At 29.0% G+C, this 14,512-nt stretch overlaps 3 protein-coding genes across 4 annotated transcripts in view; all 3 read left to right on the top strand.

Moving 5' to 3' along the window:
• Positions 1–60: 60 nt before the first annotated feature.
• On the top strand, positions 61–3,045 carry LOC141536694 (mitochondrial import inner membrane translocase subunit TIM44). Its single transcript, XM_074257434.1, has 4 exons — positions 61–129; positions 971–1,720; positions 1,889–2,252; positions 2,334–3,045. Exons 1-4 carry the CDS (start codon positions 127–129, stop codon positions 2,579–2,581), a joined length of 1,365 nt encoding a protein of 454 aa, XP_074113535.1. The 5' UTR covers positions 61–126; the 3' UTR covers positions 2,582–3,045.
• Positions 3,046–3,740: 695 nt separating this feature from the next.
• Positions 3,741–7,019, top strand: LOC141528001 (uncharacterized). Its single transcript, XM_074243824.1, has 3 exons — positions 3,741–4,023; positions 6,213–6,419; positions 6,531–7,019. Exons 1-3 carry the CDS (start codon positions 3,908–3,910, stop codon positions 6,796–6,798), a joined length of 591 nt encoding a protein of 196 aa, XP_074099925.1. The 5' UTR covers positions 3,741–3,907; the 3' UTR covers positions 6,799–7,019.
• A 687-nt stretch (positions 7,020–7,706) lies between these two features.
• Hnrnp-k (Heterogeneous nuclear ribonucleoprotein K) overlaps positions 7,707–14,512 on the top strand; it is a 47,361-nt gene continuing 40,555 nt past the window's right edge. The window contains exon 1 of one of the 2 annotated variants that reach the window (XM_074243797.1): positions 7,707–7,850. The gene's annotated coding sequence lies outside the window, so the exon portion shown is untranslated. The remainder of the gene's footprint in view (positions 7,851–14,512) is intronic. The other variant, XM_074243816.1, reaches the window with a different exon arrangement.

Consider the following 14,512-nt stretch of genomic DNA (forward strand, 5'->3'; position numbering starts at 1 on the left):
CTAGTAAGTTATTGCAGGTTATAATACTTTTGAAAAAATATTTCTAGTAACTTAATATTTTAACCAGAGAGTTGTCAGTCCCTTTTCGGAATTATTTAATAAAGTTCGGAAAAAATTGACGATAAAATGGTAAATATTATTGATTAATAACTGAAGACATATTTTTAATTAATACTGTTAACAATTCTTTAACATTTTTTATTATTTTATGAATATTTAAAATGGTTTTTTTTTATTTAAATATATGTGAATCGGAATTGTTGTACATGAAGAAGGTTATGTTCTTATGGTTTTATTCTCATGGTTAAACATTTCTCATTTTTGTATATAATTTTATTTTTAATTATTTAATAATAAAAATATAACTCGTCGATTATTTTTAATAAATAAATAATTCATGTAAATATAATTTTATTTTTTAATAATTATGATGGTTTGTACTTGGTAATATTTTTTTTTTATTTATACTACAAATGATGAAATTTAATGAGAATCAATTTATCAGATAACAATTCATTTTAAAAATCTTTTAAAAAAATAAATTATGGCAAAAAAATGAGAAGAGAAAATTGACATTTAGAAAATTAAAAAAGTAAAAAATGCAATTTTTTAAAAATAATTTTTTGGAGCAAGTTTATTTATTGAAAAAAATTAAAAAATTATAATAGTGACAGCTAATTTTAATGCCATTGAAATTTATTGTCTCATATCAGTAAGAATTTATATGACACTGAAGTTAACAGACATAAAATTTTTTTTAAATATTTATAGCAATTAAATTATAAAAAAAAAATTAAATTAAAAAGTTTCACATGTAAAAATTAATAAAAATTACAAGTGAAAATTTTTAGAAGAATTTTTTTTTATTGTAATTGATTTATTAAAAAATTTTTTTAAATTAACAGCTGACTATTAACTTCAGTATTCTGAATTTATTCAAAAGTCAATAATTAAAATTTAATTATTACAGCTTCGAAATCTGATAGCATGCAGGGCCAGTCTCGCAGATCTTACAAGGGCGACGCAAAGAAGAAGAAAAATTTATTGTGATTTCAAGGAATGTTTATTGATACAATTACCTGAAACAACAATAACACCGTTTGCTGTAGGAACAAATAATCAAGTGAGGTATTACAGTAATCAAGCTAGAAGACCAAATTTCTTTTCCCAATTTTTTGATAATATTAAGCAAGAAATGCAGAAGAATAAAGAGATGAAGGAATCGCTCAAAAAATTCCGCGAAGAAGCTGAAAAGTTGGAACAGTCAGAAGCATTGAAATCAGCGAGACAAAAATTTCATACTGTCGAGTCTGAAGCTTCCAAAGGATCAGAAGTATTAAAAGAAAAATTAGATGTACTTAAGGAAAAAGTTCAAGGAGTGATACAGGAAGCTAGCAAAACGGAGCTTGGTAAAAAAGCGGGTCAGTTGGGGGAAGAAATTTCAAAATCAGCCAAGGGTGCTGCTGAGTCAATTTCTGAAAAAAGTCAAGCTATTAGTAAAACTAGTACATTTCAGACTATTTCCCAGACTGCTGAAGTTGTACGCAAAGAGTTGGATAACAATGGTATGCGGGACCATGTTTATGTTCCTTTAAAAAAATTGAGAAAACGTAAAGAAATTTTGGAGAGAGAAGATACAGTAGTTGAAGCTAATGATCAAGATAAAAATGTAGAATTACATAAGGACTCAAAATTTTCTCAATCTTGGCAAAACTTTAAGGTACTTTGATTTACTTACTATTTTAAATCGCCTTTTTTTCAGGCTGTCACATTGGTTGTACCCCTTAACAAAATATTTTCGTACTTTATTAATTATTTCGTTTTTTTTTTTTTTTTTCGTTTCGTTTTTTTTTTTTTTTTTTTTTTTTTTTTTTTTTTTTTTTTTAAGGACAATAATCCATACGTCAATAAAGTATTGGATTGGAAAATGAAGTATGAAGAGTCTGAAAATCCAGTAATACGCGCTTCAAGGTTACTAACTGAAAAAGTAACAGATATGATGGGTGGTTTGTTTCAAAAAACCGAACTTTCTGAAACATTGACCGAAATATGTAAAATAGATCCGAATTTCGATAAAATTAATTTTTTGAAAGACTGTGAAACTGACATAATACCTAATATACTGGAGGCTATGATTCGAGGAGACTTGGAGATATTAAAAGATTGGTGTCACGAAGGTCCATATAATATAATTTCACAGCCCTTGAATACGGCAAGAAAATTAGGTTACCGATTGGACAATAAAATTCTTGGTAATTTAATATTTACAATTGAGCTTTTTGATATTTATTAAAAATTTATAACTCATTTACAATATTTCTTTTTATTTTTAGACATCGATAATGTGGATCTCGTGATGGGCAAAATGATGGACCAGGGTCCGGTGTTAGTGATAAGCTTTCAAACGCAACAAATAATGTGTGTAAGAGACTCTCAAAATAATGTCGTGGAAGGTGATCCTGATAAAGTGATGAGATATAATTATGTTTGGGTACTGTGTCGTGATTCAACTGAACTAGACCCACAGTCATGCTGGCGGTTACTTGAATTGAGTTTCAGCAGTAGCGAACAATTTCTCTAGCGACAACTTCAACTGACTTACGATTTTGTTTTGTTTTTAAAAGCCATGAAATTAGAGAAAAAAAAGCTTTTTTTAGTATCGTATGTTGTAAATTATTATTGAATTTTTTGTAAAGTTTAAGATTTATCATTCATGTGACTAGATGTCGTTTAAACGTTCAGTACCATCTGTAAATCCTGGAACAGATTTATCTACTCAAGTTAAACTTGATATTTGCATTAGGAGAATTTAGAAACGTGTACTTTTTTTTTTTATTGAAAATATTATCAGTTTTATAGACGCATATATTTTTAACAATTACGTATGGCGTAATTTATATGTAAAATATATACGTACATATATGTAATTTCATTTCCACTGTATATAAAAGAAAAAAATGATTGATCTGTCAATCGTACTAGTATAATTAATTTTATAATGTACAAAGTAAAATAAGACAAAAATAAATATGTTCTTGAAAATAAGTTCAAATTTTATTATTGTATTAAAATTTGTCGATATACTTTCAATTTAAGTTAAGGTAGAAGATCCAGTTATTGACACAAAATTATATTTATAAATTTATCAGAGTTGATTTATTTTTTTTTTTTAATTAAAATAAAGTTTCAAGTCAAGTTTCAACTTAGCAGATATTTAATAATTTTTAGAAATTAAAAAAAAAAATAAATTATGGCAAAAAAAAAAATTGACATTTAGAAATTAGAAAAAACAAAAAATGCAACTTTTTAAAGATAGTTATTTGGAACAAATCTTTTTATCATAGTTAATTCAATTGTTAAATAAAATCGAAAATTTGATGACATTAAAGTTAGCTGTCACTTGACAATTTTTTAATTTTCTTTAACAAAAAAATTTGTTCTCAAAAATTATTTTTTAAAAAATTGCATTTTAATTTATTAAAATTTCTACTACTCTATTTTTTTATTAATTTTTTTTTTGCTATAATTTATTTGTTAAAAAAAATTAAAACAATTGTGAAGTGACAGCTAAATTTAATGTCATAGTAGATACTAATGACAAATTAATTATTTAAAAGCCCGCCGTTTCGCAAAAGTAACTAGTAGCTCTGTCGGGCGGGGATAGAACCTCTGGATTTTAAAATCAACGAATAAGAGAGCGTGTGTAAAGGACCGTTACAAGTTACGGCGTGGTTGGGCTTGTGACAACAAAGGAATCGCCGGCGAGATTTCAGTCAAAGCTGGTTTCAACTCATTTTAACAACGCACACACACCAAGACACATCATCCTACAGTTTTGTAACGGTCATTCAAATACCTCACTTACATTTATTCTTATATTCCAATAAAGTCAATCGATTAAATTAATATGGACGTGTTAGAAGAAACCACTGATCCAAAGCCAGTCACACATCAATCGGACAACGCATTAGTATTTCGTGCAACAATAACAAGTATAATGAAAAATATCAGCGAGTCTGTGAGGTGAGTCATACACAAGTCAACTATTTTATTAGCATAAAATTTATTTAATTTAATATTTGTACAAATGATATCGGGAATCTCGTGCTTTTATCGAGATAAAGAGAACGGGACGCGTAGTGTCATTTGATGTCATTGGCCTTCGTGATTTGCATACTAATGTGCTCTATAAGTTTACGCTTGTTCACTCACGTGGCCGGCATGTAAAAATTTAATCAACAATTAACTGATATTAATTTTTTCTCTCGCAGTTTCATTACAACATACATCTGGACCAGCGGTTTTCAACGAATTCAATTCTACACACACATACATGTATTGTATTTTATTGTGCTAGCTGGTTTATACGTTACATATAATATATGTATATCATAATCTGTCTGTCTTGAGGCTACCGCGTTTCCGTCGTTCACGCCTCACCGCATTCTTTTTCTTCCGCTCGGTTAAAGTTTGGCCCATTGTCCAATTTCAAGGGACACGCGAACCTTTACATTATATTAGCTGGTTCGTCAGTTGGTTGTTATATATTGTGTTGTGTTGGTATACATGTATAGGTATATATATCCGTAGATATACTAGCAATGAACGAACCTAAAACCTTCACTCTCCCCATGCCACTGCTGCACGGACGGATCTTTTGACTACCGTGTCGGGGACTCAGGACAAAGAATCCAGTTGCGAAGAGTAGAGGCTCTCAAGCACGTTCGTGGTTTAAATTTTTGGTCTGCTCTCTCACGATCATCAACACAAGAGCAAGTTAGTTTAATGTTGAATACGGTACAGTAGTTGGTTTGTTAAATCTTGATGCGGCCGTCGCTGTTGAAATATAACGTAGAAGATGTAGAATTGAGAAGAGAAGCTGAGAATGAGAAGAAGAAGAAGAAGAAGCCTCATCGGTGGTTATCAAACGGGTTTAAACTTGGTCCGTTACTTGGATGCCCGGAAATTCAATATCTACATTTATTTGTATTTTTTTTTTTTTTTTTTTTTACTTAAAGTGTACTCTTCCTACGCAATCAATTGATTTATAATTATCCATGTCTGATTACATTATGTTACGTTGCATTATGTTGCATTACATTTGCTGGATCGAAGAACGGTAAATTTTAATCTGTAAACTGTAAGGAAAAGAGAGAAAAGATAGGACACTATTTACGTGGTTTCATAATATGTATGTATAAGTTGGTATACATATTAGATTGGATTGGAAAAATATATACGAGGTCTTCGGCCTCCTTCGATCGTGTAAGCGTGCTCGATTAGGCTTGGATATATGCAATAGTGTTGTTTTATATCATATTGCACCTGTCCCGGCCTGACCGTGCGCACACATTCATCAAATCCAAAATTATCATTTTTTGATTTTTAAAGTTAATCTTCCATCAAGAATCACTTGGTTTTTTTCTGGTGCACTGGTACATGGTTAGCTTGGCTCAAGACAAAAATTCTTGAACCAAGACTACCAAAAGGAAAACAATAAATTTCATTAAAGGAAAAATTCTTGAGCCAAAAAAATTTTTTTTAAACAAAGAATTTTTTCTTAGCTTAAGAATTTTTTCTCTTGACTAAATAAATTTATTGTTTTCATCAGTAAAAAATTTTTTTTTCTTGAGTCTAGCTAACCATTCCGTGTATATTTGTTTCAGTTCAAATACAGACGTATTTGATGGAGAGTATAATGTAACAATTTTGTAGATCGAGAAAAAGAAGACAAAGGAAAAGTAAGAGGAACAAAATTAAGAAAAAAAAAATAGTTGCTTTGAAGCCAAGCTGAATTTTGCTGGTTGACTGGGAGAGTAGTAGTCGAAACCGAAGTTCTTTGTTTGTATTTGGGACAAAGAAAAATTCGATCCCGGCGATTGTGTTACAGTACAGACATATTGAACTCAATATAAGAGAAGAATGAATAACAAAAGAATATCACGATACGATCTATTTATATTTTTTCTCTTATTTATTCATTTTATTTCATCGATAGTAAATAATTCTATGAAATAAACATATTTATTTTCTTTTTCTCTTCTATGATGTACACAGATTGATTACATTCTTGAGAACTTTGATAAGTATCGGGATTTGATTACAGAAAAATATTTTATTATTTTATACCATTGATTTGTAAATTAAGTTTAATATTAAGTTATTTAATTAATATATTTATTTATAAGTATATTTTTTTTGTTTGATTTAAGTGAAGAAGAATTTGCCAAATGTCTCACGTACTTGGGCTCAAAACCTGCGACAGTAGGAAAATTACACAAAATTCTGATGAAAGACTTGTATGAGGCTATGGAGATGGAGTTGGAAGAAATACTGTCAGATTTAAACCTAGCCAGTGGACTTGGGAAATTAAAAGAGTTAACGGCAGAAACGACACGTCGTCCGGATGAAATAGCATGGTATGTATTTAATTACTTATTACTTATTTCTTCTTAATTTAAGCCAACTATTTAAACTGGATTTATTTTCATATTGTTAATCTATTATATTTTTTTTTATTTATTTTCTAGGAGACCGCCTGGGAACGTTAAAGAGCATTTAAGAACTTTTGATGCAATGAAAATTATAGCAGAAAGCAAGAAACTGGAAGAGATATTGAGTAATTTAGAAGCTGAAAATACTTTACTACGTGAACGAGTTAAAGAAAAAAGAAGCTTAGCTCATAAAGTTGAAGACCGAGTGACTCGAGCATTTAAGTCCGGTTCTCTTTCACTTTCACACATGGAAAAAACATCTGAATCTATGCAAAATTATTTAAAAATACTTGGGAATGATTAAATGATTCTTATTTTTTTACTAAGAATTGATGTAAATATTTTTATTGCGTCGTAAATGTATGATATTAATCTGTCATATTTTATCAACTAGTCTAATGAAACTCTGATTTGTACAGTATTACATAAGTTTTAATTGCAATTTAATTTTTTTTTGTTACATAAATTTGTATTATTTATTTAACATTTTTTAAAGAGAGATGAATTAAAATTCATTGAGCTTAGATAATATTTCTTTACTACATTCCTGTAGCTGGTAAAATTTCTTCTTGACTTGCTGAATAGCCTCTTTTTTTACCTGCTGTAAATAATATTCTATTTTTATTTCACTGAAATCTAAATTATTTAAACCAAATCAATTAACTTACAAGATCAATAGCTGAATAATTAATCTTATCAAATTCATTTCGGTAATTAATTTTTTCCTTTTTTAAGCTTTCAACTTTCACAAGTTGATTATCAACAGATTTATTTTTCTGACTATTAAAATTAAATTCACTCAACGCTTTAAAGTCATTACCGACTTTGCTAATTTTGTTATAGTAATCCTCATTCTTTCTCTCATTAGTTTTAATAATGTGTAAAGCTTTCTCAATTAACATTTCAGTTTCGCGAATCGACCGTTCTATTTCCAAACGTTTCATGTCATTTTCTTCCATCTTTAAATTATACAAATTAATATCATTTTCCATTGAGTCAATCGATTTTTTAACATCCTCTAAATTCTTAGGCACCTCCATATTTAATTTCTTCCAACCGAATAAAAAAAAATAATTTGAAATAAACAAATTTCAAAGATGGCTCTGCAGTCGCTTAATTTTTCCCGCGCAAATAAACGAATTATTTGATTGGCTTTCACAGAGCCAATGAAATTCCCTGAAAAATCATAATTTAAAAAAATCCGTTAGATGGCGTCAGTGTGTTGATAGAGACGCAGTAATACAACGCATTAAATGATTCGCCATTGCGCCGTGATTGCTGTCGTTGAAGTTTGGTGTTTTTGTGAGTGAGAATTTACCTGAAATCATTGAGCTTCAACACCAACATAAATTATACGTAAGTTTTTATTTATTTATCAAATAATTATAAAATAATAAAGTGATGAAATTTTCTCGAATTATTGAAAAAAAAAATTTCGATAAATATATTGCTTGTAATGACGTGAATGATTTAGGGGTTAGTTTTGTTGCGCTTGACCGGCCCTCTTTCGTACGCGTGGTAAAATTGCTATTTAGATGCCACTGCCCTTGCTGCTGTTCTCTTTTCATTTATTATTATTATTTAATTTTATTTATTTATTTATCTCTCCACTGTATTCTCAAGAGTTTTCAAGCAACGAATCTACGTTGACCTGTAAGCTATATTTTTAATCTAGAATTTTATCTCCAGCTAAATGGTTCGTATTTTAAAAAATAACAACATATAATTCATTTAATTAAATTATGTTTTCTATTTTTATTTAACGCAAGATTAATCATTGTCATTATCATCTACGTAAGTCGCCGACGATGATGGCCGTGCTGAAGCAGAAGTTTCTAAGTTCGATGTTGGATTCATTTGCTCCGTAACATCTTCGATCTCTTTTACTCAGCAGTTACTCGCACAACATCCTATCCAGGGATAGCGGACATTCTTGTTCACTCATTTTCGTTCTCCCTCGCTACACTAGAGTATATAGTATGCTCAAATGTGTGGAATAGAAGGACGCTTTACTTCCCAGCACTACATAAAAATGTCGTTCGACGCGTTATCGAACCGATAACGCTTCGTTTGTTCACAAACGCAAAGCGTTGGACGAATCACTATGGATTATCCAAGATAAGCTTTGTTAGATAAGAGTAATGTATTTACGCTCATTTAATACCGAAGATTTGTTTGACTTATTATATTAATTTTCAATATAATTATAATCCGGAGTTGAGATATACTTTCATTAATTAAGCCTTAATTAAACAACGCTAGTTTATTTATATGATAAATTTTTATTGAGCAAAAATATGTATGTCGAATATAAATAGCGGAAGTGTTGAATTGATTGTCTGGTTATGTAAACATCCGTTACTAAACGACAATTAATCATGAGCAAACACGAAGCTTTAATGATAGTTGTTTAGAAGTTACACCTCAAGCTGATTAATTTAGTGGTGAATTTTCCCCCCCGCTCTGCTCAGTAATTTCATTATTTATCGAATTATCTGTACTAATTTAGTTGAAGACCTGAGTGTTGCCGTAAAATGTAATTTTTATTTATTTATTTATCCGTCAATTAAAATTAATAATTATAATTTTTTTTATTGTTTAGAGATTGAAATTTAATAAGTAGCTTATTGAATTAAAAGATTAGTCAAATGTTAAGACAATTATCCTGACAATTGCATTTAGCTATTACTCCACCTCTTTTTGTTTCCCCTCTACTTCTCTTTTACTTTTTGCTATCTCGCTTTCTTTCTTTGACTCCATTTCTCTTTGTTCGACATTTTACGTCGCGACGGCACAACAAAGCGTTGCCAGGACGACAGAATAGCACGCGGTTGCCATCACAAAACTTTGAACTTGTACTATAGCGAACATTACCGGGCATTGCGTCCATGCGAGGACCCACTGTTATACACACGTCCATTTAACACGCGACTTGATTTCCCCAAATTTTCAGTTTTTTAGAAATTATTTTTTTTCACAAAAATTTAAATTATTTATGGCTGAGAAAATTAATCATTTCTCGATGCACAATTAAATACTAATTAATATTTATACAAAATGAATCTAATATTTAAGTATTAATAAGATAAAAAATGTCACCTTTATTGACTGATGAATAATAATAAAATTTATTGAGAAAATGAAAGCTAATAAACGATTATTGATGTCGTTGTAAATTGTTTACGTTTTAAATGGATTCGATAGTATGTGTTGGTAGCACGTGGATAATATGCACATAACTTTACCTTTTTTGTCACCCTCTTATTATATTACATTACATTAGTGACTTTGAGCACGTGTGTGCAATCGCTTCTTTCATTTTCTCAACCCACACAATTTTCAACAACTTCTTCAGCATTTATATGAATAAATATATATGTATTTATGAATATATATTTGCAGGTAGGTGAATGTGTGAACAGTAGATACGTAGCGAGCTTAAAAGAAATAAATTATTACAAACTTCATACATCTAATGTAATATAAGTCAGTTTAAGATCTTAAATGACAGTCGGAGTATGTCGCACTTATAATTGAAAAGGAGATCGAGAAATCCTTAAGAACGCACAAGGTCACATAAGAAATCATTAATACTATTGCACAAGGTAATTGCAACAGCTGTGGTCTCTTTTGCTTCATTCCACTTATATTTATCCACACAAAACGCTTTTTAAAATTATTACCATTACTTTATTTTATTTTGTCTCCATTCGGTATTTTTTTTTTTTTTTTTTTTTTTTTAAATTAATAATGTTACATATATCTATATATAATGAACATTTCATTAGAATTAAACCGCTTTTATGATGATAGTCCTTGGTACAAAAGGAGTGATCCCGTCTTCTGAGGTATACAGACTTTTACAAGTTAGGAATGCGAGTTACCCGCGATTCATCCGCGTGCAAAGTACTCGTCCACCTGCTTGAGAAATTAATCTTCAAGTCACGTAAGCGTAAAACCACTTTTCCGACATTCTTTATCTTCTAGGCAGTCATTAGGACTAGACGGTACTTTTTAAAAACCTAAAATAAGTGACAAATTTATTGGTGTAACCAGTCAAGTAGACAATTGAACGTTGAGATATGACGATAGTGACCTAAACTGCATCTTGATTGTCGGTGTATCTAAATTAATGACTTTTTTCTTTTACTTACTTTTTTTTTTCTGTTTTCTGTAGGAAAATATTTTAAAGTGACTATCAACCTTTTTGTTTACGTAATATCTACATTCCAGTCATAAATTTTATTATACTTAATGCATATTAAACAAACAATTTACGAAATCCCGTTGGGGTAAATGCATTATTGATAGAAGCTGGCGCTTTAAGTTGTCAGTTTAATTTAACCAATTAAAATCAATTTACATGGTCGTATTTTATAACTAAATAATAACTATTTATTTTTAAATTATAAATCATGAAAATAATTCCTATCAATTACACGATGAACTCAATTTGTACTTTGGGGTGCGAACGTTAATTGATTTTATTAATTAACACCCTCCATTGTATTATTCATTTTTTAATTTATTCCTACAGTTTATATGTTTAATCTTGGTACCTGATTAAATCTGACTGTTTGGTGACGATAATTAAAAAAATTAATTCTTTTTATAATTTATAAAATTCAAAGATCAATCAATTGATTAGTTTTTTTTTAATTTATCAAACAATTTGTTTAATGGAAGTTTAATTAATATTGAAATTTTAATTTATCTAATTATATTTAAAAATTTTATAAATTATTATTTTTATTTAATTAATTTCTCTGTTAACAAGTTGGTATCAATTATTCAAATCAGTTTCGAAACCTAAACGATTGAAAAAGTCTTTAAAAGTTATTTTAATTGCCACTTAATTTATTCCGCTCAATATGATTTAAAGTTACCGTAAACCTGTTAAAAAAGAATTATTTTTTCGTATTTTTCTTTTTTTTTCCAAGTCCAGGCAAACGAAAGCTTTCGGTTTTCAGGTCGATTAGTTTTCACATAAAAATTTAATTTTACTTATTTGTATAATTTTGTTTTTATTAAAATTTTTTTCAAACTGGCCATCTTTCATGAATTATTAGTTATCTGTGCAAACTTGATAAAAAAGTTTCTTATCGTCCATGAATAATTTTAGTTAAACTGTTCAACTAAAACACTGGCATAGTATATAAATTTTTTCATGAATAGAAAAAAAATAATTGAATTATTAAAAGTTTTTCTTATTTATTAAAAAAATTTAATATACAAGTTTTTATTGTCGAATTTAATTATTTTACTTATTTTAAAAAACCAATTTATTCTCGGCATATTCTAATTAAAAACAAAAGATATAAAAATAAATTATTATATTAAAGACCATTTACCTAAAAATTTTAAATCTTCACGTCAGACTAATTAAAAAATTTAAAACAAAATACGTGTTAATTGATCAATTTTTTTAACGAAGCACTCCAATGTTCCGTTTCATCGGTTACATTTAAATTTTAATTAATCGGCTATTTGGCGTCAAATTATCCAATACACCAATGTTCTTTGCATGGATATCTACATCAACTATCTATTTTGAGATTCGACGACAAATCAATATCGAATTGGAGTTAAAAATACATAGATAAAACTAAAATATAAAAAAAATATCGAGTATGTACGTGAAGGTTAAAGGTTAGGAGCCGATGCCCTGAAACCTCAACGACCACCTGTGAATAATTCGTGGTGAAGACGACATGCTGGGGTAGTAAGGGCTGAATTCCAATCAACACACGCGATCTTGGCACATTGACCACGTCAATTGATTTTACCGTTAAATGTAATTAATTTACTTAAACTACTACAAAAATTGAAATTTTTCTATTTAAAATAAAATCCCACACACTTTCTTTTATTCATTTCCTCAAACAGAAAGTTAACCAAACCAAAATACCAGACTTTTCATGTCTTCAGTTCTCTCTAACTTTTATTTCTTTTTTTTTCCTTTTCATCGTGACTGTCTTTTATAAAACCTTTGTACCTTTTATAAAGTTTTTTTTAGGTATCATACTATCGTGTTACGATACACCAAAGGTTATTGATATTTCTCGCTGATGTTATATAGAAAAATGGAAAATAGAAACAAAGAACTCCGCTGTACTGGTAATGGTAGTATAAAGCTAATGCGTAGGTGATGTTCTATTCTATAGACAGCCTATAGTCTACTGACTTGATATATTACTGTTATTATTATAAAGTGAAAAATTTTGAATCATATGCAATACAGCAAATAACTGTTGCATATATCTTAAGCGCAAAACGCGTAGGTAGGTTCTTCTAGGGCCTAAAAATCAAAATTTCAATGTTTTTAATTTTTCTTTTAGTTTTATCGGAAAATATAATAACAGACTAACAGTGACCTGCCTGCGCAGTACCTGCGAACACCAGTAACAAAACAGTTCAGCTATAAGCACAGGTCTATAAGATAGATCTATGAATGAATTATTGAGTATAGCGTGCGGTATAAAAGATATATAAAGGCTATATGGCCTCTATACCATATAGTTTAATGTACAGCTGTATATATAGAGTATCGTTTGGTTCTCAGTCCGAATAAGGTATAAGAATATAATACTATAACAATAATACACGATACACGATAGGGTAGAATAAATTCTACTTCAACTGGGTAGTATCATATATAGGGATGATGTCGCATCGGCGACAGCACCATTTGAAAGCAGCGCCACAACGTCTGCTATTTCCACATGTCTGCCACTCTATGTGCTTCCCCTAACTTTATAAACCTGCAATTTTAGGCGGGACGCTTAAAAACTTTCATCAATTTTTTCTTTACAGTCTTTAAATAATAAAACCTCGTCTTTTTTTATACTCGTATGTAATTTTTTTTTCTTTGTTTAATGCCGACTTTATATTAATTGAGGTTACAATGAATTTTTGATAGTTATTATTTTATGCAAAACTTTTTTTTACAAGGCTACGATGTAGTTGTTAAATTATAATCAAGTACAATCGATTGAGTGAACTCGTTTAATTTTGAAACATTTATTTCTTAACCGCTTAATTAAATACTTCTTTTTCAACAATATATAAAGTATCATAAATTGAGGCTTTTAGAATTTTTTTTTTTTTTTTTTTTAATGTAAGTAAGGTTTCTTTTGTCTGGAGTATAAAGAAACTTATAATTTATTTAGAAATGGCATTATTTTATTGTACTTTTATATTTAGCATTCGAGGTGTTTGAAAGTGCAATTAAATATCAAGAAAATTATAACAGAAAGTCAGATACATTATTTTGTACTACTTTATTCAATTTAATGATAATGATTAATGATGTAAAAATAATAAACTTGATTTTTTATTTTTACATCAAGGAATAGATGAATAAAAGTTTTTTTTTTTGGTTCTTATTTAGTTACGGGAAAATTAATAAACCTTAAGCTGTTAATGACTTTAATTATAATATAAATATGTATTACGGTGAAATTTTGACAGGTATTTTAATTGGAAAAACTTTTTTAAATAAATTCTAAAACTTCAGACGTGTATCAAATTAACGATCCGGTAAATAATTCCTAATGCAAAAAAAAAAATAACAAAGTTATTTATTTCGAATTATAAATTTAAATCTTTTTTTATTTATTTTTTAAATTTATCCATTAAAAAAATTATTTTTTTTTTTTTTCACTCACCGGAGTAAAAATAGTTATTTATAAGTAAATTCAAAAGTTTAAGTCTTGGGGTTTAATAATAAATAACTAAAGGGGGTTATTTCCATATCGAGGTCTTATTTGAAATTATAAAATAATATTCCGTAAAATGAAATAAGGGATAAAGAATAAAAGAGTCTAGAGACTCTAGGTTTATAGAACCGAGCAACAACTTTAGGTTTCGCTACACTAGCAATCAAATATGATCGGACAGATGCGTCCTCCCCACAGTAGTTTGCTATTCTCTCGCGAAGCGGTATCTCCTCTGGTCCCTCTCACCCCCTAGTCTTATATATGCGGCTTTACCGGTCTCTACCTACTCTACCTATGGGT

This window comes from Cotesia typhae, unplaced genomic scaffold, assembly GCF_013202065.1.
Source record: "Cotesia typhae breed Kobodo isofemale line unplaced genomic scaffold, CoteBio_Ctyphae contig_11, whole genome shotgun sequence".
NCBI lineage: Eukaryota > Metazoa > Arthropoda > Insecta > Hymenoptera > Braconidae > Cotesia > Cotesia typhae.

Bases quoted from the DNA above. Each gene is read 5' to 3' on its own strand.
- LOC141536694 (XM_074257434.1), top strand. The intron at 1,721-1,888 runs GTACTTTGATTT...TTTTTTTTTAAG, and splicing joins AATCTTGGCAAAACTTTAAG to GACAATAATCCATACGTCAA. The intron at 2,253-2,333 runs GTAATTTAATAT...TTTTATTTTTAG, and splicing joins ATTGGACAATAAAATTCTTG to ACATCGATAATGTGGATCTC.
- LOC141528001 (XM_074243824.1), top strand. From the start codon at position 3,908: ATGGACGTGTTAGAAGAAACCACTGATCCAAAGCCAGTCACACATCAA. The intron at 4,024-6,212 runs GTGAGTCATACA...GTTTGATTTAAG, and splicing joins AATATCAGCGAGTCTGTGAG to TGAAGAAGAATTTGCCAAAT. The intron at 6,420-6,530 runs GTATGTATTTAA...TTTATTTTCTAG, and splicing joins CGTCCGGATGAAATAGCATG to GAGACCGCCTGGGAACGTTA.